This window comes from Dermacentor variabilis, unplaced genomic scaffold (assembly GCF_050947875.1).
Source record: "Dermacentor variabilis isolate Ectoservices unplaced genomic scaffold, ASM5094787v1 scaffold_12, whole genome shotgun sequence".
Lineage (NCBI taxonomy): Eukaryota > Metazoa > Arthropoda > Arachnida > Ixodida > Ixodidae > Dermacentor > Dermacentor variabilis.
In genome coordinates, this window is record NW_027460280.1 from 15,772,233 (window position 1) to 15,797,982 (window position 25,750).

The 25,750-nt window shown below is 46.2% G+C and overlaps 1 protein-coding gene across 9 annotated transcripts in view; it reads left to right on the plus strand.

Annotated features, from left to right (window-relative positions):
- LOC142566104 (WW domain-containing adapter protein with coiled-coil-like) overlaps nucleotides 1-25,750 on the plus strand; it is a 448,398-nt gene that overhangs the window by 350,988 nt on the left and 71,660 nt on the right. For all 9 annotated transcript variants that reach the window (XM_075676876.1, XM_075676877.1, XM_075676884.1 and 6 more), the window contains one exon: nucleotides 7,264-7,441. In XM_075676876.1, the coding sequence (XP_075532991.1) occupies nucleotides 7,264-7,441 (178 nt within the window). The remainder of the gene's footprint in view (nucleotides 1-7,263; nucleotides 7,442-25,750) is intronic.

A 25,750-nucleotide genomic window follows, 5' to 3' on the forward strand; every position in this document is an offset into this window, starting at 1 on the left:
GTCTATCTCGCAGCACATTCTGTTCTGCAAGACAAGCTGACTTTGGAGTGTGGTGTGTAAACTTGAAAGCTGTGTTTTGGGTCTGTGGGTGTGAGTGTCAGCCAGCAACAGAGACGCTCAAGCAATCGCAGTGCAGATCTTTGTTGTCTTCTTCAGCCTGCCACAAAAAACACAGGAGCGCATCTGCTTCACTAAAACTGTTACAGTAGTTTTGTAGGCTTTGATCTGACATGCGTCAGCAGCACACACTTCCAGCGGCTCATAGCATGCAAGTTCAGAGCTCAGACCTATCTTCAGACTGCTCCGATGAGCTAATTGGAGGTGCAAAGGCAGATGGCACACCAACATGGCTGCACTTCCGTCTTGAAAAATGTGACATCAGGGCCTCTTCTATTTTGTTTCCTTCCTCCATGGAAAAACCGGTGGGTTCCTGGTGGTGCTCGGGATCCAATCCGGGCAACTCCCACGTATGAGGCAGAACTCAACCATTTTGTAATTGCATGGGGGATTTCTTTGTTGCATGTTAGCGCTGCTTCTCTGAAGACCTTATTTTTTTTATGTAATTTTCCTGTAACTGCCGCTAGATACCACGTAGAAAGCTAGTAGGAGAATTAATTAATGTGACTAGGAGTTTGAGACAACAAACAACACATCTTTGTTCTATTTACTAATTATTGGGATTTACTTGGCATACATTTTGACTTTGAGGGCAGCTGCTGAGAAATGGTGAAAAAGGTTTTCCTGCCTTCAGAGGTTTAAAAGTTAGCACTTAATGTGGTGATTTGAGAAGGCAAGTAGTTAGCCTTGGAAGGACCACATGCTTTCATCAAACCCCTGCTGTAATGGGCTCGGTAGCTTCTTGGCACTTGTGGTTATAGTTCAGCTACGAAGGCAAGTTTGGTGAAACAACTCCTTACAGAAAGAAATTCCTAGTGCAGAAGTCCAGTATACTGGAAGTATGAATTTTATCGTGTCACTGAAGGAGTAAAAACACACATTTGTTTGCTCAAATAGTTTCCTAATGGCATTCCTGTTTTATGGTAACTTAGTTGTGCTTTTCCACAATTACCGTATTTACTTGGTTCTCGCATTCTTCCTTATCTAATGCGCCTACAATTTTTCACGAGTCCAAATTAACAAAATAAAAGTGCACCTGAATGGAAATGTATGTAATTTACAAAAGAAAAATATAGCATGCCCCCCAAGTTTGCAATCAGAAAGAACGAGACATACAGAATTTGACTTCATAGAAGGGAAATGTATTCACAATTCTTCTTTCTTTCCTTCCTTATTGATACTGTCAGCCCTTTCTTTAGGGCCATTACAGGAGTGGAGAAAAAATAATAAAACAAGCAATGTCAACACATCTGATTCAGGCAGGGCGTACAATACATCTGAGTACAACGTACAAAAAACAAATTGCATTGCATATACATTGTAATAGAGCAAGCAGAAGAAACCAATCAATGTACCTTGAGGGATTTAAAATAAGAACAACATACACAGATAATAACAAAAACATAAAATCAGATTATTCAGAAAGTCAGATAATTAACGCACCGCGCTCTCAGAATAAATAATGGCATGCAAATTACTCAGAAAACTATTTAAAGAGGTAGACTGAACTACAAAATCGGGAAGCATGTTCCACTCTTTTATCGTTCTGGGAAAGGAGCTATATTTAAATGTGTCATTACGGGTTACCGGAGAGGGAATATACATGCTGTGGCGATGTCTAGAAGATTCATTAGTAGAAATTGCAAAATAGCTCGTCCTATTCATTTTTATTTCATTATGAATAATAAGGAACAGGAACTTCAGCCTATCATACTTAGTCCTTAATTCTAATTTGGGCAGATTTGCAAGCTGACATAGTTTTGAAGGGGAGTGAAGTCGAACATATTTGTTGAAGATGAATCGAGAAGCTAACCTCTGAATCCTTTCTAGTTTCTTACAGTTTTCCTCTGTGTAAGGATCCCAGACAATTTTCGCATACTCAGTGATTGGTCTGACCAGTGTTCTATAGGCCAAGCTTCAGAGGTTGCTGTGTGAAAATTTCGTCTTAGGCTCCAAAGCGCATCATTCGCCTTCTCACTTACTTCCTCTACATGCCTATTCCAGCTTAAGCCACTTCTAAATAATAATTCCAAATATTTGTGCTCCTCTACCTTTTTAAGCTTGTTTCCATGTATACTATATGGAAATTGCAGGATCTTCTTTTTTCTTGTAATAGACATGCTTACTGATTTAGTTGGATTTATAACCATTTGCCAGTCAGAACACCATTTCATAATGTTATCAAGGTTGCATTTTAATTTAATTTGGTCACTGGAAGATTCTATATTATTATAAACAACACAGTCGTCAGCGAATAGTCTTATTGGAACAGAAATAAGGTGTGTCAGGTCATTAATGAAAATAAGAAATAGAAATGTATTCACAATTCCAATCATCATCACTGTCAGAGAGCTCCTTGTCACTGTCAACTGATTACACCATGTTGTCCTCTGTGCCATGCATTTCTTGAATGGTTTCTCAACCACCGCATATGGAATGGTGGTCCAAATCTCGACTAGCCACTTAGCTAGTTTGTCTAGTGATGCGCACTTCGGCTTGGCATGAAAGTGTGACTGCCATTTATTGGCTACTTGATATACAGTGTGTGATTTTTCATGCATTTATTAACGCACACGTCCATCGAAACCACAGCAACCTTCATGAAAGCATGTTCTGTTGGGATCTTGTGTAGGGATGGGTTTGCACAAGATTCACTCTACGAGCAACGGTCAGGAAAGGGCATACGCTCCTCCACTCTGCAATGCACAAATGCGCAGAGAAGTCTCTGGAGTCAGATTGCCGACAAACAAGGGTTTATTAACCCAAGATACAGCACTGTGCGACAGTCACAACACTTAAGGGCAAATGTTCACCACAAGACCAATCAAGTATGCGTGGCTGCTGCGCCAGGGCTAACTGGGTAGCAGTCCACCAAGCATGAGAACAAGAAGTCACGGAAGTAAAGGTCCCATGTAACGAACTCGTTGCAGGCCTGTGAGCATCTGCCGTGGCGATGTAGCACTCAGCGGAAGAGAGCTCAGCCACTACCCTGGAGGCCAATCAGGCGGCATCCCAGTGATTCACGTGGTTCCTTGACATTGGGAGGGAGAAGTGCGGTTCGTGCAGGAAATTAGCTCCGGTGCGCTAGCCGTATCCACCATGTTGCAATCGCAGCAGTGGTTCCCGGAGATCGAGCGAAGCGCAATGTGTGAGCCGAGTACGAGGCACGGCCAGGCACCTCAGTCCCCGCACTTTTCAGGGTGGGGTCCTGATGGGACTGAGGTCGCGACCAGGTGGTGGAAAACCGGCCACCTGGCCAGTTTTCCGCCAGCACAGCCGCTTTTATTTCATGCGGTGCCAACTGCTTGCGTGACCTCCCCACTGTCACGTCATTTGCTGGTCCTCCGTTCCTTTCTAAATTGTGTCTTCATTGCAAACCCCCTCTCGAGCATTCATGGTATACATACTAGACAACTGAATTGTCTAGCATGTCCATTCTTAGCTACTTAAGCTCTTTACTGGCATGTTGTAATACCATGGCATTGTAATACCATGTCCATTCTTAGCTACTTAAGCTCTTTACTGGCATGTTGTAATACCAAACTGTTTATCTGTTCGGTTTGTTTTGTTTCCTTCTAAGCTTTATTTCTCCTGTAAGTCTGAGCGCATCCTGTTGTTCTCTCTGATATGTCGGCAATGACCCACTGTGGATGCTTATCGCGAAACAGGCGCAAAATGTTCCAGCTTCTGCGCCCACACAACCCAGGACTAGATCGATGAGATTTCCCAATTTTATATGTGTTCTAATAAATTTAATCATGCAAAGTTTGTACTAGGTGTGTCGCTACTTTATATTGTTCTTTTTGTTTGTATTTATCTTTGCCATATGTTTCACAAAATACCCCCCCCCCCTCCCCCCTTCATTTTCACGGTGCCGGTTTTTTCACCTTGGCAGAGGTGGCAACTCTATGTGATTGGGATGGCATTTCCTCTGATGGCTATGACAGTAGGCTGTTGTGAACGCCACAAATGAGGTTTAGGTTACATATCAAATTGTAACGCACAGGCAATTTTCAGATGTATTTTGTTGGGGAAAGAAGGACACATTAATTCGGGTAAATATAGTAGTAATGACAAGTGCATTAACAATGGGAGGCAGCTAGAAAAAATAAAGCTTATACTAATCATGCTGTGCATCAAGCAAGTGCCACAACCACTGTACATTAGACAAGTATTGCAGAGGGGGCCATGACAGATGAGAAACCTGGTGAAAGAAGGCCATGGAGGCCTTTTTTGGTTTAATTAAACCAACATCAATGCCTGTGACGATGCTGTAAGATTGTCCACAGTCTGCTGTACACGGGTGTGCCTTCTACTGCCTTGTCCAGCCATCTACAACTCACAGTCGCACACAGTGTGCTGCAGCTGCTTGATGACCTTTTGCCATATTGACGGAGCCACTGTTGTCTGAGGTGTGGTCTCAAAGTGTGCGTGCCAGCTTCCATTAATGGTCAAGTGCCATTGTGTCTGATACCTTGCACTTAAGTTTCCATTCATGAAAATGCATCGAAAGGATACATAGAAGTCTTCCACCTTCCTATTTCCTTCAATGAGCTCCGTAGTACGCACATCATCTCTCAGTACTTAAGATCAGCTCCTGATGTAGGGAAGCGCTTCCTTCTCCGGCGGTTCTTCAAGCGTCTGTGCCGTTTCCTTCTGTCTTGGTAAGAGGACCTCTCGCGCTCTTTAAGCTTTCCTCACTCTTTTTGGGTTTCTGCCTTGCCTATGCGGATGCATGCCAGCCCTTCGAGAACTGAAGTGCCTCTTCTGCTGGTGCATTTCACAAGCTCACTGCATCCAGCAAATGCAAGGATGGAGCAGAATGAATCCTGCCGGTTTTGTGCATTGCTGCCATTGTCTCCTCAAAGGACATGTCTTTCAGGTTTGCTGAAAGGTTTGCACTGCCACATACAAGTTTCTTAGGAAGGTCTTCCTCTATAGTTACCACTTTGCTTCCAGGAGCTGCAGTTTGTGCTGTTGTTGGAGCAGTCCTTTTTATTTGTTAGGAATGTCAGTGCAAGCAGCACTTTGTCTTGGCTATCGACTGGTATTGGATGCTCCTTCGACCAGATCTTTTGATACAGCAGCAGATCTAAATGACATGGCCAAACAACAAGTGCCCTTCCCTGTGGCCCAGTCTGTCATTGATGCTATACTCTGTGTCGGTAATTCCTGCAGCAGAACCAAGGTTACACAACTAGTGAGTGCACATTCTTACACAACGAGATGTAGTGCTACAGTTCGGAACCTGTTGGACGACTAAATGGTCTTGACAAATAGTCTTGTTGACAGGCATTTACTTGGAAGCTTCTCTGCAGGTCGCAGGGCGCTTAATTGCGTGATTTTGCTTCATTCTTTAATAAAATATTTATTGAGGCTGTAAGATACTGAAAATAGAGTTCTCCACTTCTTGAATGAAAACATGCAGAGAACAAAAAAATTAATGCAATGCTGCCGACATTAATTTGAATTTAAAGATTACAAACAATTAATTGATTTGATAGGGGTTAAATTCATACGTGTAGTTGGCACAGCCACAACACCATGGAGGAATCCCTCCTGGGTAGTGCTTCGCCCTTCGCAAAAATGGCATCCATAGATTTGTTTATGTGGTATCATTCCGAGTTGCTCTTTTAAGCAAAAGAAACAAATACGTTGGTGTTGAAGATGCTTAGAACAGTGTGGTAAATGTGCACAAATTCATGGACGTAACAAGAGGGATCAAGAGATGACGCCACCATTCCATGCAACACGCTGGCCAGGTGCTTCCTCTGAGCCCTCCGCTTCCGTCATCTCTGCAACCTTCCTCCTCCTCTGTATCTCGAAATATCTTGAAGACGCAGGTGTTTTTGGTGTCAAAGCAAGTATGGAACAAATTTTCTACTGCTGCTATCACAACACTGCGCAGTTGCAGTCTTAGCAGATACTGTCGCTGCTTGCGCTGTAGCACTCACCGCTAGCAGAGAGGGCACGGCAACATTAAGATTTGTTCGTTCCCTTGGTTGGTCAAAAATGCCTGTAGCTTCAACAGTGCTGCACAGAACTACTGAAAACCATGTAGAGCATGTGGGCATTGTAATAAGATGCCCATGTAGAGCATCTTGTTACAGTGTTGTTTTTCTGCCCATTTTCACACACAGCTGCTGAGATGGGAGTTTCTTCATTGCACTTTGGTGACAAAATCGGCACAGAAGTTCTGTATCATTTCATTTGCTTCAACTGGGTGCTTGTGTGGTCTTGCCACGAGGCAAAAAAAAAAAAAAAAAGTGAGGGTATAGGCTATGGATTCACCTTCCACTCAAATGCCTCTTGAAGTCTTTCTCTAATTGGAAGTCATCATCAAATATATGGTATTGCACCTGCCCGTCTTCAAAACTGCTCTTTAATGTGAGAGTACTTTGCTACTACACAGCAGCTCTGATGAAGCCATTGCTGCAAGGCACATGCCACAATGATGTAGATTGCTTTGAGGCAAGCAAGTATGCACATCTCCATTAGTCTACCAATGGCTGTTCCATAGCAGGCAGTGATCTCGTCAAGCATGCCATGTGCTTCATCATCAGCTGTTCAGGATGGCAAGCACCTCCCAAGTTTCACAGATTTCACAGCACCAGAAATAGTGTGCGAGACCATAGCTGATGCGAAATCCGGTTGGTGAAGGCCAGAGATGATGATACCCATGAGCAGTACCACCATCCTCTTCTTATTTGCAACAGCGAGTGCATTAAATGCATGTGTTGTGGCATTCTGTTGGAGGATGCCATGATGGCTTCATTGAGAACTGTGGCAGAGAAGTGAACTGCCCATTTGCAGAGGCATATGTTTTTGAGTGGGCAGGAAGTTTTTCTGCCCTTGGATGCCATAGTTGCCTTTTCTATTAGTGTTTCTGATATGCCCACTTTCAGGTTGCATGCCACAAGATTTGAATGTGACTTGTCTATATGACATGTCGTTCTCCATGTACCATAATTTGGAGTGTAGGTTGGGTGTAGGAATATAATACATCAAATGTGGCACCCATTGCCGAGGGTGCTTTCTTGGTTGCCCCACTCAACAGCTGAATGTTGGAACAGGTAAAATACACTGGACAAATGTATGGGATTTCTCATTTGATGGCCATGTGACACGTTCCGATGGTGTGTGCAGGAGAGACAGCCCAACCTCCAGCGTGAGCAGCCTGCACAGCCTCAGCGGCACAGGCTCGCTTGTATCTGCCGTGCTCAAGCCCTCGGCCCCCAGCCTGACCCCATCACTGGCCAACTACTACAACGAGTCACTCATTGAGCACGTCACAGGCTGGCAGGCCGACCATGCGGAGCGACAGGTGCGCCTTGTTGTCTTGAACCTGAGCTTGCATGTTGGCGGCACACTGTTTCCTTGGCAGTGTGCTTTGCAGAGCGCAACTGCAGGAACAAGCCAGGTCATCATTGCCAAATCGGCATATTGTATCAATAAAGCTGTCTTTTATAACTCGTAGCACTGCCAGTGCATTGAAATGACCAGTTGAAAATGTCATATCCAGACTATGCATTTCATTATCTTGCTTTAGCTTCATGCAGATAAATTTTCATACTATTTCATACCTGGCAGCTCTCCCAAATTTTTAATAAATTCTACAAATTTTAACTCGTTTTACAAATTTACAAATGTTGCATCATGTTTTAGTTTATTTCACAAAAAGCTTTAAAGTTGTCAAAGGATAAGGTGATGCAAGATAAAAGAAAAAAAATGTATATGCGTACAAGAAAGAATTTGTGATATTTGTGTCAGCCTTTTGTGGCAACACTGTAGTCGCCATATACTAGAGAGGTACCTGCTTCGAGTAAGCTTATTCAGAGAAGTTCCCAAAGCAGGCAAAATAGGCAACAACAAAGTTACTGAAAATGTCAGTGTGATCTAAAAACTCTATGTGTTGCTTGTCAGTCTAAAGGTAGATGAGCTATCATAAAGTGCATGTGTATCCCATAAAGGTGTGTGCTCAGAGCAAACTTTAATAAAGCGCTTGCTTTCACCCCCCCTCCCTTGCAATGTTCACCGGTTGGCAGGTATGATTCTCTATAGTGTTGGCTGGAGTAGGTGCTCGAAACACTTTTCGTTGAATTTTGACAGTGTTGACTGTAGTAATGAAAATGTTGTGGCAGGCAAGTTCACATTTTGTACTTGTAAACTGCAGAACAAAGAAACCACAAAGGATGTAAGTGAAGATGGACAGAAGTACTTACTACCGTATTTACACGATTGTAAGTCGACTCACGACAGAAAAAAAAAAAAAAAAGGAGCATACCCGAGGGTGCATTCGATAACGAAAATTTATTAGTAGCTGACATGGCCACTGGACTACTTGTCTTCACTAGTGCTGCCATCATCATCGTTGCTACGGTCCCACAGCATGTCGTGGTCCAGCGAAATTTCACATTTGGCAAACGACCGGACCACAACATCTTGTGGAACAGCAGCCCACGCCGAATGCACCCAATCACACATAGCCGTCAGGGAGGCTCTTTTGACAGGTCCGGTTGGCGTAATTTCGCGGTCTTCTGCCGCCAGCCACTCGTTGTACTCACGGCGGAGCAGGTCCTTAAAAGGCAAAGGTCCGCGCTTGTTTCATGACCATGTCGCACTTCACTGGCAGGGACTGATCACGCATTTCAGTGACGTACGCCACAAGCTTAGCCTGCAGCTCCGGAAAGCGTCCAGACTTCGGCACGTGGGAAATTTTTCGCTTGCCGTCACAGGTGAAAATTTCGCATCGCTGCAGTCGCCACTCTCGCACCACCCATTCAGAAACTTGAACGCTGCTTGAACTTGAAACTTGAACGCTCTTGAACGCTGCTGTGAACGAGTGCCGAATGATTAGTGCGTCTGGAGTACTCATGACGACTAAGGAAGCATAGAAGTAGCATGTAGCCGGCAGTCAAGTGGAAGGCGTCAAACCAATGCCTTTCATGAAACTATAGAGAAAGCTTAGTGCAACAGAGGAAGAGAAACCCGCGAGCGGTGTCTGCTCTTCCATGAACTACCGATACTTTCCGCAAGCGCTGCCGTTCTGAGGGTGCCGCCGCGAATGGGCACAGCGGCACTTCCATCAACTAGCGACACCCCCCCATAAAGCGGGAGACACACCGTCCGATACGACGTCCGACGCGCCGGAACGGCAGCTGGAATCGAGGTATTTTGCCGTGCCGAAGCGCCGGATTGGACATCCGGTGTGCGACAAACCGTGCAGATTTTCATCGTCCGACACGTCAGACAACCGCACCGTCATTTGGCCGCAGCCAATGACAGCGTGGCTGGCATGTGACGTTCTCTGACATTCCCTCCACAGAGGCGGCGCTGGCTGGCCGGTTTCTCACCGTCTTTTTTATTTTCCTTGCCTGCTGCAGTTTGTTTCCGACACGAAATGGTTACCAGTTCTGTAAAATTATCTCGAACATGTGCCTGTTAGGCAAAGCAGCGCCTAGTACACTAGCACCAAGCTACTGGCGAGATCGGGAGCCGCGACGCGAGGGCATTTCGCGGGCAGACAGCACGCACCGACCGTCTGAGCGAGGCTGCTAGCTTCGCTTGCACTTTTGCCCTTCGCAACGACTGCGTCAAGTAAACCAATTGTATTTAATTACGGGCGACCTAAATGTACAGTGTTAATTGTTTTGGCAAACATAAGCGCTCTTCGACGAACTCGGGCTGGATCGCAAGCGCCGCCGGCCGCAGCGTCCGCATACCGGCCCTATCGCTGGCTGTTAGCGGAGCCGTCAGTGGACAACGCGCCGTTGTGAAGTGTTCTGTCACTCGCAGGGGCATAATTTTATTGACAGTGTTCGCGTAAAGCGAAGTGATGGTGTTTATATTGCGTCTCTCTACGTGGATACGAAGTCAAGCTAGGGTGCTGGATCTAGGTGGAGCCTACGCGGCGCTCGATCTTTTGGATGCACGCACCGTGTGCCCCGAATCGTCGCATCATGAATGCCGGAGCATTCAGCGCCGCACGTCGGATTGGACGCCGAATCGTACCGTGTGTCTCCCGCTTAAGTGTTGTGTGCACTCGTGTGCACTGTAAAACTCTCAAAAATGCTGAAAAACCCTTCCGAAAAGCGAACAAATATGCGGGATAGCGAAAAGCTATGGGTAGGGCCATAGAGCAAACATGAAATTGTAACTTCGTTGTAGCTCCCGTTGGTCTCACTTTTTTGGCAGTGCCATGTTTTGGTTTCGATTGTAAGTCGACCCCTCCACTTCAGATTTTCAAATTTAAAAAAAGTAGTCGACTTACAATCGTGTAAATACGGTATTAGCTGAGTGGTTTTGCTTTTAGATATGGTGTGGGAATAACAAGGGAATGCAAACAACAGAACTTACCTATGTTAATTGTGCAGCATGGCATGTCTGTAACGTCTTGAATTGTCATCTACCACCTTGTTTCTTGAGAGCCATCCCATGCACACCAGAGGGCAGTTACATTCTTTGCTGTGTCCAGTGGGAGAGGGGAATGTTACTTGTGTTCATATTGTCATGGTGCTTCAGATTGCACCTTCTGTGTTATCAATATGGCAAATAAACTTGAACATTTCACAGGCAATTATCCCAGCAGGCAGCCCACAATCTTGCTCAAAATGTAGCATGCTTTAAGCAAGACTAAGCACAGTTGCTACCAGGTGGTCTTATTTAAATGTCGTCTAAGCAATGCCTCCTGCAAAAGTGGAAATCTTGATGAAATTATACATACTTGATCAGTTTTCCATGCTAATTTCAACCTTTCTTTATTTCCTTGTACAGGCCAATTATTTTCTGAGATAATTAAAAATCACGTGCCATTGTTTCAGGCATGAGAAAATGGCAAAATAACAATTTAATTTTAATGCATGGGTCAATGGCCTGAAATGTGAAGAATGCAATGAAGCTAGCATTCTTTCAAAAGTAGTCTATATAAGTGCCATTATAATACACTGAACTTCACTTGTTGCAGTGTGGAAACAGACTAGCAAGAGAGTGAGCAAAATAATTTATATTAGAAGCCACCATCTAAAAGTCTGCTTGCAACCATACAACTTATCATACATGCATCTTTCTACTGCAAAAATGAAATTTTAATGCAAAAGCATTATATGGCTCATGAGGCAGAAAATCTGGCGTTGGCGGGGCCAAAGTCAACGAACCCTTGACCTTAGGTGGGAGTCAAATCCAGGACCTTTGGTTTAAGGTGAAGTTAATTAAAACATAGTTCATTAAGATAGAGTTAAGTAAGGCACTTGAACTCATGACCTTTGGTGTTAATTAAAGGGCCCCTCACCAGGTCTGGCCATTTTGAGCTGAGAAGCGCAGAGCATAGAATGTGCGCTAACAATCGTGTTTGCAAAGAATTGCATCGCTACGCGTCATGGAAAGGTTTGAAATTTCAATCCGAACGCCGTTTTCCTCTTCCCTCGCGGCGACCGCGCGCCAACCGGATGGTGACGTAGTCGTGTCCGCATTGTGACGTCGCTCGTGGTGACACGTGACTTCGAGAATTATTCGAGGCAACATCTGTTATTTGTGTGATCTGTTGCTTGAATTGACAAATTGAAGTTTAGAGAAATAATAAAATGCACAAATTGAATGTCTGAGTGTTTCACTTCGCACCACAGCAAGAGAGATGCACTTCCGATTCGTCTGCTTGTTCCCCCGGTCGTGCAGTCACGTGCACAGGTACCGAAACTATGCCACTTTCTACCGTGTTCCAGCGCATGATCATGCTCTGTGATCAGCTTGTTCTGCCTCGGTATTCGTGTAGCACTGCATTATACCTCTATTCATGTGTCCTTGTGCACAGCGCGCAAAATCGTGCCCGACACTGTCAGCGGAAGTGCACTGGAAAAAAGGAAAGTGAGGAGAAGAAAAAAATGAAAGCGGGGTCGTGACGTGTGCGTCATGCAATCTTTGAGGTCTGGTATGGGAGAATGCAGGGAAGGAAATTCGCTTGTGGAGGCTAGACGGGGCGAGTGGGGAGAGTGTCTCGCTATGCACTGGAGCTCGCCTTCTGAAATCATGGGTTTGCGACACTGAAGTGCTTCTATCTCAGCTATTAATGAGCCGATTTGAAAAAATTTTTCTGGCAGAACAATTCCTAGAGGACACGTATAACAACTTCCAACATATAACCAACATTTGCTATGATACCTAGTGAGGGGCCCTTTAAGGTGGCGTTAATTATGGCAGAGTTAATTAACCCTTTCCCTGCATAGCTTTTTAGCATGAATAATATAAAAATACCATTTTTTTATTTGCCTAATTAATTCTACGTTTCTTGAAACAAAAAAAAACGCTCAAAGGCACTTTATTTGTAAAATACATGCAAAATACTTTTTTTAATATGGAAAATGGATTGGCTTCACTGCACTGCACAGCAAAGAGTCCCCAAGTTTCTGTAGTCCTCGGTGCAAGAAATGTCTCTTTGGAATTTCAAATACAATACTGTGACAAGCGGAACTCGTGCTTGTGGCAAGGGATATCAGATCCTTAAATTGAAGACTTGGCGTTCTACATATCAAAGCATGGAATAGTGCAGACACATCGAGATGCTGTTGTCATCCGAATCCAATGATTCAGAGAAGATATGCTGCTCAATATCGTTGCTGCCACTCTCGAAGGAGAACCGAACTACTTCTTGACTGTCCAAGTCCAACACCTCCGCAAACAAGCATCATTCTTTTTTTTTTTTTCCCTGAAGCGCAGTCATTGCCCACACGCGCATGCACAGAAATGGATGCCATTTTTAAATCGCAGTTGCCAGCATCAAAACATTTCTCCATCAAGATGCAAGTTTTGAGTCCGTTTTTAATTTTTTATTGCGCCATCTGCTGAAGCCTAAGAGAACTAAGCAAAATTTATCAGGGTAGCTCGACTGCGGCAGCCACAAACGCTTGTTTCAGCGTGGACAAGCCCAACTCGTCTTCGGTGGGAACAGTACAAACCACGTGGACTAACTCAGTTCATCTACAGTAGAGAAAGAGTTAGGGCACACGAACCCGCCTTTGTTGGGAGTCGACCCTCAATGTTTGGTTGGATACTTTTGGTTTTAATTAAGGTGAAGTTAATTAAAGGACCCCGCGCCATTGTAGATTCGCTGCATAGCCAGGGAATTGTACACTTGCCAGAAATTTGCACATGCTCTACACTCATGTGCTCCCTTTAACAGTGGACTGCACTGTGCGTCACCGCAAAATAATACCGATTCTGCACCACGTTGTTGTACGAAGAAACATTTGTACAAGGCCTCTCCAACAGGTATCCAACCATGCTCCCGGAAAAATATAAGCATCGCCTGGAGTTTTCGTCTTCCTAATCCCTTTCAAAGTTGCTTTCTCCTGCTTCTATATGCGGAGTTCTGCACACTTTCTGCTTCTTGAAAGTCCTGGAACCCCTCCTCGGGAAATGATGCTAGAGCAGCCGTCGGGTTTCATTTGATGTTCTCTTAGGTTCAAAAGTAAGTTCTTTCAAGTGATATCAGGATTTCTAAGAGCAGTCGACTTCTGTTAAGACAACTCTGACAAGACCAACGAAATAGATGCAATTATCCGGTGGGTTAAATATAGGAAGAGGTAGAAAAGCACGCCAAAACACACTGCTAAATTATTTTGTAGTACTTGCCTGATTACAGCAAACGTGCACCCACATTTTACTGGTTGAAAGTAGAAAACTAATGCAAAAATGAGCAATTATGGCCAAACTCCGCATCCAGAAACATTCTGTTGAATTTGGAATTCATGCCAGCAACACTTGAAAGTTGTGGCAACTCACGCTTCTGCTGCTTGGACATGGACTCGAACGACCTAGTTTGACACTTATGAGTGGCCTCCAGTGCGCGATCTTCATTGCTAGCTTGCGCTCGACGCTGACGATTGACTCTTGCATCTGCTGTCACTGACATTCTTCGGAGGCAAAGTCATCGGCCGCATTCTCCGCTTTCGCACGGACACGTCATTGGTTATACAGTGAAACCTCGTTAAACCGTAGTTGGCCGGAGCTCGGAAAAAGTACATACAGTAGAACCTCGTTAATTCGAAGTATGTCGGACCGCGAAAAATCATCGAAATAATCGGGTTTTCGAATGATCAAAAATGGACTAAAAACGAAAAATAAACGTACGAAATGTGGCTGTATCAACACTGCACCTTTATTTCGCCTGAAAAACGGTCACTTTAAGTACGTCATTGATGCATGACTGCTTGGCGCGGTAGTTAGCCGCACCGTCGGCTGCGTCCTCCAGTCTGTTTACAGTGCCGATGCCTCCTTTACTAGATGCCCGCCACGTTGCTCGCTTTCCCATTGTAGCGGCGTTTCCCTTAGTTCAGCATAAATTCCCTGAGGCGGCGCTCGTTGCCTTTTCAATTTCCAGTGGATGTGGCAGCGGCGGCTGAATGCTTCCGCCGGCGCGTTATATGCGCGAGCATCTAGTCCAACGTAACACCTGCGCGCGCGCACGCTACGTCACGTCGGCGAAAACGACCCCTTAAAGTCGGGCGCACCGGCACAGCCAACGTAACCGGCGGCTTCCGACGTGCCCGGCGCTGATATGGCTCCTGAGCCATTCGCGCGTCCGAGTCGGCGGAACTCTCGCACCACCATGCATTGCGCGCGAAGAAAAAGGCGCCAACACAACTCCGCAGGCGACTTTTGCGGACGGCGCGTGACTTGGCGAACGTTCTGCGCATGCTCCTAAGATAGCAGCCGAAGGTGTGCGCGTTCAAGTATAGAGGGGATGGCATCTCGGCTGGCGCAGCGCAACCGACGTAGCGTGACTGACCGCGAACGACGCTCGCCCGCGCGCCGATAACGTCGGACTACAAACGTAGCGAGCGTTCTCACGGGCCTCTGAGATGGTGACAGATGCCATGGTAATCTGCCGCAGCACGTGATATAAGTTGCAGGCGTTCGCCATGAGAGGCGCTTGTTGCTTTTTCGCGGAGACGAGAAAAGGGAGAGGGCACGGAACCAAGTTTACCGGACAACACGGCAGGCATCTAGTAAAGGAGCCATTGACAGTGCGCAGCAATTCACTGTTAACGCCGCTACGTTCCACAAAACTGCGCACAACATTCGCCGGAAACAGAAAGTTGATTTAAAGTGCCGCCTGGCTGCCACTCCGGCAACTATACTGGCCTCAGAGACTGGCACACTAACTTTTTTTGTTGCAGATCACGGAGACCATGGTTTAAACTGACGTATTATCTGGATATGGGCACACTGGCTGTTCAAATTATCCGGCAAAATTTGCATGCAAACTGTTGGGACCGCCAAAAACCTTTGAATTACGCGGGATTTCGAATAAACTGAGTTCAAATTAACGAGGTTTTGCTGTACCCAGTGATAGTACTGTTTAACCGAAATAGCAGGAGACCGCCCACTTACCTGTCGAAAACGGAACACAGAATTAACTCGGAGAGAATGCGACAAAAGGGGGGAAAAAAACATGCAATATTTATGCACTTCGCGCAAGAAAAGTGTTATTTTTGTTTGATGCTGTGGCGGCCTAGCATGACAACAGCAGCCTCAAACTTACTGAAGCTGCGTGCCAGCTTTTCAGCCAGCCCCCTCTACTCGGCAAACACTCGCATGGCCGATTCCTCGTTGGCGTTACGTATTCTCCATGCACGCGCGCAGTAGCGCTGCAGAAGTTGCGGGGTGCCGTTTTCATTGCGGGGTGCTGTTCTCGTCGCGACGATTGCATTCGTGAAGCTGACGTAAGGCGCAGCTTCTGCCACTGTCGGGCCTGAATCACCCATGCTGTCGCTTTCTGTGACGTCCTCATCACTGTCGCTAGTCGACACTTCGGCAACAACAGAGGTAATGATGGCGAAAAGTCGAACCTCGTAGCCGACATCTCTTCGTGGCCGCAGCAGTGCTGCTGAGCAACTTCTTCGCATTCCAAATGCCACACACCGTAGTCAACAGCAGATCCCTGTCGCGTGCCAGCGCCGACTTCTTAGTGTCTCGTTCGATAGCATAAACATGGCACGAACGATGTCTATTTTTTTCTTCTATGCTGAGCCCCTGGCCCCTTTTTATCCGAGCTTCGGCACGACGCGAGCCCATGATTGCATGACACCACAACGCTGTCTGGCACGGCGCCGACATGATGTTGTTGATGTGGCTTCACGCGCAAACACACAGGGCGCTTGGAGGCCGTTCCGAACCCTGAGGCTTGTTGTTCTGCTAGGCCGCCTGATGGAGACGACGCACCGCCATGTTTGCGCGATGAAAGTGGAAACGCTACGTGTTGACCACTACGTACGCAATAAGCTGGTACGGTTTAGGCGGATACAAAACTCATTATTTTCAATGGCCGCTGAGTCGGGGATTTGACTTTACTACTTTTAAAATGAAACTACTGTTTAAGCGGGTATGGTTTAACAAGGTTTTACTGTATTTTGCTCTGTTGCTTGTTTGTGAGGGACAGCAACACTGAAGGCTCGTAAGACATCAAGGTACACAACGGTGTTGCATCATCGTCTAGCGAGCCCACGACGCGGCGCAAAACGTCAATGGCATCCAGAACTTCCTTCACGGAAGGGAAAGCACGTGATGAGTCGACCTCCAAAGATCCGTCGTCACTTTGATAATGGATACTTTCCACCAGCTCCTCACCCGAGATATCTTCTGTAGTGGCGATGTAGCCGTCCGCATGCAGAAAATTGCAAAGCTGCACATTGTTTGAGGCTGCTCCATTTGCGCACAGTGAAACCCAAGCTTTGGCGAGATCAGGCGGGCCCTAAAGCTCTTCCTCTCCACTGTCAGTTTCCGCAGTCTGACCCTCTTTTGTGATCCGGGCTTTGCTGAAGCAGCTCATAATAATGTCTGCACTTTTCTCCCGCCAGGATGCTTCAAGCATCTGAACTGCTTGAAAAATGTCCACCTTTGTTTCCCGCTAAAGACAAATGTTCGGAAGCAGCCTTTGAATTAGTCTACGGCAGTAGGAACACTTCACGCTGTTAATAATTCCTCTGTCAAGGGGCCGAATGAACAAGGTACAGTTCACAGGTAAAAACTGGAGTTCAATGTTAGGCAACTCGAGGCCTTCATCATGGTGCGCAGTACAGTTGTCTACAAATAGACAAATTCTGCGGCTTTGTTTCTTGATAACTTTGTCGAACTCTCTCAACCAGTCATTAAATATGCCCCATGTCATCCATGATTTCGCATTTGCCTCGTATTTCACAGGGATTCTGTGTGTCTCTTTAAAGCACCTGGGTCGGGCGCTTTTGCCGATAACCAGTGGGACTCGCTTGTCGCTTCCGTCACTAGTGATGTTTTCTCTGCTTGCCGCCGTGGCGGACGTCTTCTTTTAGCGCAAGGGTACGGTTTGGGAGCAACTCGTAAAGGGCCATCTTGTCAGCGTTGTATGTATCACACGCATCATAACGCTCCAAAATGCCTGGTAGCATGTGCTCAATCCAAGAAGTGGCATCATCGCTGTCCGCAAAGGAGCACTCACCGCTAATTACTTTGCCAACGATTTCATACCTGCTTTTGAAGCCTTGAAGCCACCCATTAATTGCTTTTAAATCATTGCAGCCCAAGATACAAGCATAACCCCTTGCTTTTTGCTGCAAAACAGCGCCTCTGATGGGAACATTTCGTGCTCTCATGTCCATGAACCAAGTAAATACCACTTTGTCGACATCGGAGTATGTTGATGGCTTCAGCTTCTTCTTGCAGTCGGTACCCGACTCCACTGCACTGTGAATCGCATCTTTTGCGTTCAGAATTGTAGGCAGAAAACTAGCTGGGATGCCTAATTTGGCAGCTACATCCTTCTTTTTTTTGCCTCCGAAAACAGCGTCCAAGATGGCCATTTTGTCTTCAAAAGTCAATATTTTACGTTTCTTCGTCGAGTCACACATCCTTGGAATTATACACCGAAGTGACTGGATTTGTGGGCACAGGAGCCGACTCGTACGAGTGCGCAGCGTCAAAAAGGAAGAGACAAAGAGTGACCACGACTCCACGAGACACAAAAAACAGTCCTTTTCTTCTTAGTAGTGTCACCTGGTGTCAGGTTAACGAAGTGAAGTGCAGAGACTTCTGTAGCTACCAAAGAGTGGCGTTGCTGCTGCATCGCCGGCAACCTGCAAGCGGCAGCAACGTTACTTAGAACGAGCGGTGGGATGTTTGAAGGGAGGAGGAAATAAGGACACGGGTACAGCGACGCTTCGTCATGCTCTCTCATGGGTTGCAGAATCAAGTGTCTTTCCCTTCTTTAGATCACTATCATCCAGGATCGCGTTGCCGGCCGGCTCAAGGGACGCAGGGGGATGTCTCAATGCATATGTAGCGCCTCTTCACAATCACACTCTCTCTCAGCCGGCTCAAGGACACGGGGTGCCCCACTGGGCGACACGGGCAGGCACAAGCGTCGTCCCTCCCTACTCTCTGTGCCAAGGCACTCTGCAGAAGCCTTGCTGTTGCCAGGGCGTGTTGCGCCATACTTCCTTGCATGTTGCGCCGTGCTTCCCTGCGTGTTGCGCCGGCGGCACTCTGCGGAAGCTTTACACTGTTGCCAGGGCTACTATGTGCGCACAAAGTGCAATGACACCGTTTTGCGCTCTGGCGGTGGCGGGGCAACCGCAGGAGATGCTGCTCACGTTAAAATAACAAAATTTGGGGCAAAATCCACTAGGTGGTCAGTGAAGGGAATTCGTTATTTCCAGGGTGTCTCCCTCCGCCACTTTGTTACATAGAGATCACAAATACATGGGCTTCTATGGAGGAACGGCGGGGAATAGAAATACTTAGGAATATCAAGGAATTAGTTGTATGGAGGATCGTTATAATGAGATCGGTCTAATTCTTCAACATAACTAAAATATTGAATTAACTGAGTTTAAATTATCGAGGTTTTACTATACTTCAGTGTGCCACGCCACTTATTCTGCACGCTTGAGAGATGAGCGGATTAACAGTCATTCAACGGTTCAGTTTGCCATATTCCTTAGTTACTTCGGACGTTAGTACATTTGTTCTTCCATTTTTTTTTTTTCCAGCATGTATGAACGAGGTTCAACTGTGTATACAAGCACATAAAACATAAGAAAAGGCAAGCACGAAGAGTTTATAAATGACTATATATTGGATGTAGTGTTCCATTATGACAGTGAGCAAAACGAGAACAAGATAAAAGCGGGAGCCAACATTTCAGCAAGTGAACTTGTCGTACGGAACATTATGCCACCCCAAAAACATAAAACATGTTTGAATTACTTATGTGATGTGTGTGTGTGTGTGTGTGTGTGTGTGTGTGTGTGTGTGTGTGTGTGTGTGTGTGTGTGACCAGTTTGTTCAGACTAATGGAAGCTTGGGTCCCCTCAAAAAAAAAAAAAAAATCCTGGCTACTTGTTTAATGCACTGTACATTAGGTGCATGTTAAAGAATCCCATGTGGTCAAAATAATTTGGAGCCCCCCACTACAGCATGCCTCATAATCAGATCATGGTTTTGACAAATGAAACCTCAGAATTTAATTGAATTTAATTATTTAATTTATGGTTTCATTCATTATCTCATTTGTCTTGACCTTCCTGTTCTAAAGCTGCCGATTTGTTTGCTAACACCAGCCTGAATTCATCTGCTTTTCCCCTGGCTGAGTCAAGGTTGGCCTGTTTCCTCTTGACTAACTTTGCTCTTTCTCTCGAATTGAGAGCAATGGTTGTCCTCACTAACCTATGATCACTGCCCTTTACCCTACATAACACTTCTACATCCTGCACAATGGTGGGGTTGACAGATAGTACGAAATCTATATCATTTGTTGTTTCCTCGTTAGGGCATTTTCAAGTCCACTTTCTGTTAACAGATAGTATGAAACCTATATCATTTGTTGTTTTCTTGTTAGGGCATTTGCAAGTCCACTTTCTGTTATTGTGCTTCCAAAAGAGGGTATTCATTAGAAACGCAATAAACAGAACACCAACCACTTGGTCAGCTATCTGTTCATTGCAGTTTTAATTTAAGTGCTCTCATTCCTGCACCAAATATGCCAAATTGTGCCAAACAAGATTTCGTGTGCCATCCTGATAAAAAAAACATGATTTTGTGCTGAAGTGCACCAAAATTAGCGACTGCGCAATATGCATGTGGCCGCAGTGGTTTGTAGACGTGTGTAGTCCACATGGCTTAATAATCTCAACTTCACGTTATCTATACGCCGCTGACCGATAATTCGGGCTTGTTGGTGACTGCCTAAAAGTCGCAAATGATCAAAAGTCCAAAATATCCTTATTTGCCAGAACACAAGTGACATTATCCACGAATGGGCAAAAAGTGTGCCGTATTCTTGGATTACCATTTCAGGGATACAGTCACTTTCATGGGATTTCACGTTGCTAGCATCAGCTGTGTCGGCATTCATGGCACTGTGCCAGGAACGCTATCGCCTGTCAGCATGTCCGGTGCCGGTCATGCAAAATGTCCCCGAAAGGGATTGTCCAAGAATAAAAGCAAAGTTTGTCAATGCGTTCCTGCGTGCATGTACACTTGCCTGTGATCTGGTCAGCACATACAATGCAATCCACTTATAACGGTACCACATATAACGATACGTCAGATACAGTCGCCGACTGATTTTTCGAACTCCAAAAATTCGAATATGCTCGATTATTCGGTCTGCTCCTCCCCGTAGACCATAATGTATAACAACTGCCGAAAGTTCGGACACCTTGCAACCTCTCGTCTGATTTTTCGGACACTCCTTGAGCCAACTCGATCGAGAGCACCATGCACCGACTCTGACTGGTGCATGGTTCAACTTGCTGAACGCCATTTTTGTTTTGAATGGAGCCTCCTTGCTACCCCACAATGTGGCGCTACTGCAAATCCTCGCTCATCATCATTGTTTCTGCCTGGTTCGTAGCTACAGCAGTTCCGGTCTCAGCTTAGTAAGCCATGTCAAGACAATCCAGCAGCTTATTTGTTTCTTTCTTCGTGCATGGTGCTGCGAGTAGGCCACGTTTTTCGTTTGTGCGAATGGTGTCAGCGTGATGGCGTGGTGATGTTTGCCTTGTGTGCTGTGTCGAGGTTGCGGTGATCTAACACGGCATACGGAAACATCACGTCAAGTGTCTAATGGCGCCGACAGTGCCCGCGCAGACTGCGCTGGGGAATGCCGGCAAGCGGGTGCCGGGAGGCCCCCTTGCCGGCAATTTGTTGCCTTCCGATGTGTTCCCTACTGACGCCGAAAATGTTCTGCCGAGACCTGCACAGTGGTTGCATTGCGATTCCGGACACCGTCTCATTTGACAGTTTCACAGGTGCTGACACTGCTGTACTGACATGCGCAGAACTCGACGATGGCGAGATCATTCAGCAGGTTTCTGCTGCACCGCCAGACGATGACTCCGAGTCGGAAGATGACGCACCATGTGCTAAGCTGCCGTTGCATGTGGAACGTGTACAAGACTGTGCTTTCAGCCACCTATAGTGACCGTACGACCCTCTCCAAGATTCAGGCTTATCTGATTGCGCGTAAACGGAACAGCGTGGAATGGAGCATTGGAATGGAGCCCGAATAAATGTGTGGAAATAAAGGATTTCCTTTTTTTTTTTCTTAATCTGCTTTTTCGGACACCTGTTTATTCGGACATTTCCGCAGTTCCCGTGAGGTCCAAGTAAATGGTTGGCGACTGTATATCAATGAGTCGACTTCAGAGTATCAACTTATGCATTAGGGCTATGAGAAAAAAAAAACATACATAAGGATATGTTATTTACCGCAAATCGGATATAACGATCGAAATTCTGCCTTTTGGGCGGAATTTTCCATGCCGAATAATCAGGAAATTTTCGTTGCCAAGTTCCCCTTAACCGAGATAGGGTAAAAAGTTTGCATACGCAAGTTCGTATCTGCCGTCATTACCGTGCAACGTGTCCCGCCAGGGCTGCGATTGCGAAAGCCACGGAAAGCCTCGCAAGTTGGCGCAGCGTGTCACAAGAAGAGAGTGCCAGCTTTTTTTTGCATGTCTGCATCGGCAGCGAGCATCCAGAGAGGCCAGTGCTTTTTTTCTTAGATCTCCCTCTCTTCCTCAGCAAGCGCAGAAATGTGCCGCGGAAATACGCCACGGAAGCAACGGTAGGTGTGCCGACAAAGGGCACAGCTGTGTCGCTCATCAAAGTTGGCGCACGTCTCTATTTCTGGTGCACATCTCGACCGTCGATGCACATGGCTGGTAGCGCGGCTGAGCGGATATGCAGCCGCGCACCCTGCTTTAGAGGTAATCTGCCGCATGTGCAAAGAGTGGGCGTGCCAAGTCTGCGTGCTTTTATACGCACAACCCTTCCTAATGTAGCACCATGTAAGCTGTCTTGTCCCTTGTAGAGTATTGGAGGTTGCGTAATCTCGAGTTTCGGTGGCCCGTTCGAGCGAGAGGCAGACGAAGCATTCGCTCCTCGCTGCCGGCGCTTTTCCTGCTAGCGTCGTCCCAGTGCAGTCTACGCTATCAGCCGTGGAGTGGAATGCATGTGAAAGTGTGGCTGGCTTTGCCTAATTCATAGCACCGAGAAGATATCGTCGATGTGCATAGCTTGAAACCGTATCATTCACCGCCGACTCCCAAATTTATCAAAACGAATTCTTTTCTCATTCAAATTTGATTTTTTTCAATTGCCCGATAATTCAGAAAATTCTGCGGCCTCTTTCTGTGTAAGAAAAATTGATCGGCGACTGTAATTATTTGCATAAAAGGTCGAATTTCAATACAACGAAATTTTTATATAGCAAAGCAAATTGACGATTTTACTGATTTGGTTAAATCGAGGTTTAGCTGTATAAATAAACGTTTCATTTTTCACAACCTGCTTTATACTTCAATTTTTTATTGTAAGGGGCAAATGTGGTTTCGAAGCTATCAAGGTATATTCGGCAGCATTTATTATTTTTCTTTTTCAAGGCAGTCCAGATATAGCGATGATGGGTTATAACGATCGGATTTTTCATTCCTCTTGATGTCGTTATAAGTGGACTGCACTGTATTTCTATCATAACCATGCTGTCGCCACTGATAGACGAAAGTACATTCAATGCATGCACTGAATCTTCAACCCCTGGCAACATAACAGGACTGCGATTTTGCACCAATGCCTTTTCCATTGCCACTCCTTTTTGCGCTTCGTCAGTGGCAAGAGTGGTGTTCTGCCTGCGTTATCAATATTATCAGTCAGCCGTGCACGGTGGCTGACAAGGGCGGCAGATAGAATGTAGCAGAATGCATCGCTATAACATCGCGGCGCAGAAGTCGACCATGCTATCATTGCTGAATGACATTTAGCCAGAGTTGGCACCACTTAAACAACCCGAAGTCGCCGGGGCAGTGCTACTATTTAACACGTGAATGAACAAATGTTGGGCGCGTGGAACCAACACCGCAGGGCTTGGAATGGCTTGCCTGTGTTCACTAGTTTTGGTTTCTAGGAGATGTCGGCGACATGGCCGACGACCATGCTGTGGCGATGTGAGCGATGTATCAAAGCCAGAATACCTCTATTTCCACTGAACTTGGCAGTGAAATTGGTACGCAGTCATACAGGCAGAGTCCAAATTATTGAACAGCTTGCCTTAAGGTATCTGAAATTTCATTCGTACTTATACGTTAAATTTATGGGCCACTGAAGGTGTGTTAAGGTACAGTAAAACCTCATTAAACGATACCCGCTTAAACAGTAGTTTTGTTTTAAAACTAGTAAAGTCAAATCCCCAACTGAGCGGCCTTTGAACATAATGCTTTTTGTATCCGCATAAACCGTGCCAGCTTATTGCTTACGTATCGGTTAACACGTAGTGTTTTCACTTCTCATCGTGCAAACATGGCGTTGCGTCGTCTCCGTCCGGCGGCCCCGCAGAACAACAAGCCTCAGAGAAATGGCCTCCAAGCGCCCTGTGCGTTTGCGCGTGAAGCCACATCAACATCAACATCATTTCGGCGTCGTGCCAAACAGCGTGACAGCGTTGTGGAATTTCTTTATCTATGGTTGTGGCGTCGTGCAACCAAGTACTCGCGTCATGCCGAAGCTTGGATAAAAAACACGCCGGATGCTCAGCATAAAAGGGAAATTAGACATTGTTCGTGCCATGTTCGTGCTATCGAACGCAACACTAAGAAGTCGGCGCTGGCATGCGACAGGGATCTGCTGTTGACTACGGTGTGTGGCATTTGGAATGCGAAGAAGTTGCTTGGCAGCATGCTGCGACCTGTCAGAGTTGTCGGACGATCCCACCGCTGTCAACCGGATGTAGGAGTCGTCTGACGATCTCGCCGCTGCCACCATTTGAAGGAGTTGAAGGTCGTAGAGAGGAACTCAGTGAACAGGATTTATTTACATTATTTACATCTTAGACAAGACATACATCGACAGTCTAGCATGACTCCCATATGGAGCCCGCAAGACTAACATACAGCAAACAGCTTACGAGTACACAGCTCACGAGTACATTTCGAGCACAACAGCGAGCACTCAGCTCACTAGTACATCTCGAGCACGAAAACGAGCACCCTCTAGCAGCCGACAATCGCTGCTTATAAGCTCTCTGCTCGACGTCATAGTTCGACGTCATTGAAGATGACCCGCCCTTTTGGAGGAGGATGAGGGCTGTCGACTTGGAGGAGGATGACTCACATACACGTGCTGCACACACACACAGGTGTAATGGTCCGGAGCCGACGTCAGAGGGGCTTCGTAGAACTCTGAGTTGTTCCGGGTAGCACATTGTCTTGAGTCTCGAAAAGCTCATGGGGAGGTTTCGCCAATTACCTCCCCTCGAGAACTCCCCTGAGCTGACCCCGCGCCACGTGGCTGCCGGTTATCCGCAGTTCTCTGAAGTGCACCTTGTCCGGTTGGATTCGAACACGTGCAGCGGGCTAAAATAGCTGCAGGCTGATCCTAACAGACCGCAAAGAGATGTCGGCTACGAGGTTCAACTTTTCGCCATCGTTGCCTCTGTCGTTGCCAAAGTGTCGACTAGCGACAGTGATGAGGACGACACAGAAAGCGACAGTACGGGCGATTCAGGCCCGGCAGTGGCAGAAGCTGCATGTTAAGTCAGCCTCACGAGTGCAATCGTCGCAACGAGAACAGCACCCCGCAATGAAAACGGCACCCCGCGACTTCTGCAGCACTACCAAGCACGTGCACGGAGAATACGTAATGCCTACAAGGAATCTGCCATGCGAGTGTTTCCCGAGAAGAGGGGGCTGCCTGAAAAGCTGGCTCGCAGCTTCAGTAAGGTTGAGGCCGCTGTCGTCGCTGCTAGGCTGCCGCGGCATCAAAGAAAAAAAAAATATTTTTGTTGCACGAAGTGAATGAATACTGCAAGTTTTTTTTCCCCTTTCATCGCACTCTCTCTGAGTTCCGTTTTTGACAGGTAAGTCGGCGATCTCATGCTATTTCGGTTAAGCAGTACTATCGTTTAGTATGTGCTTTTTCCAAGCTCCGGTCAACTACAGTTTAATGAGGTTTCACTGTAGTCTGAATGATCAAGCTTGTCGAAACTCTTGGTGTCCAAATAATTGGTCGGCGCCAGTTGTAAAGCAGCCAGTAGAGGCTTCATCTTGCAGACCATTTCAATGGTGTGCTTTTCCGAGATGATCTGCAAAGTGCCTGGTGCCTAAAGCAA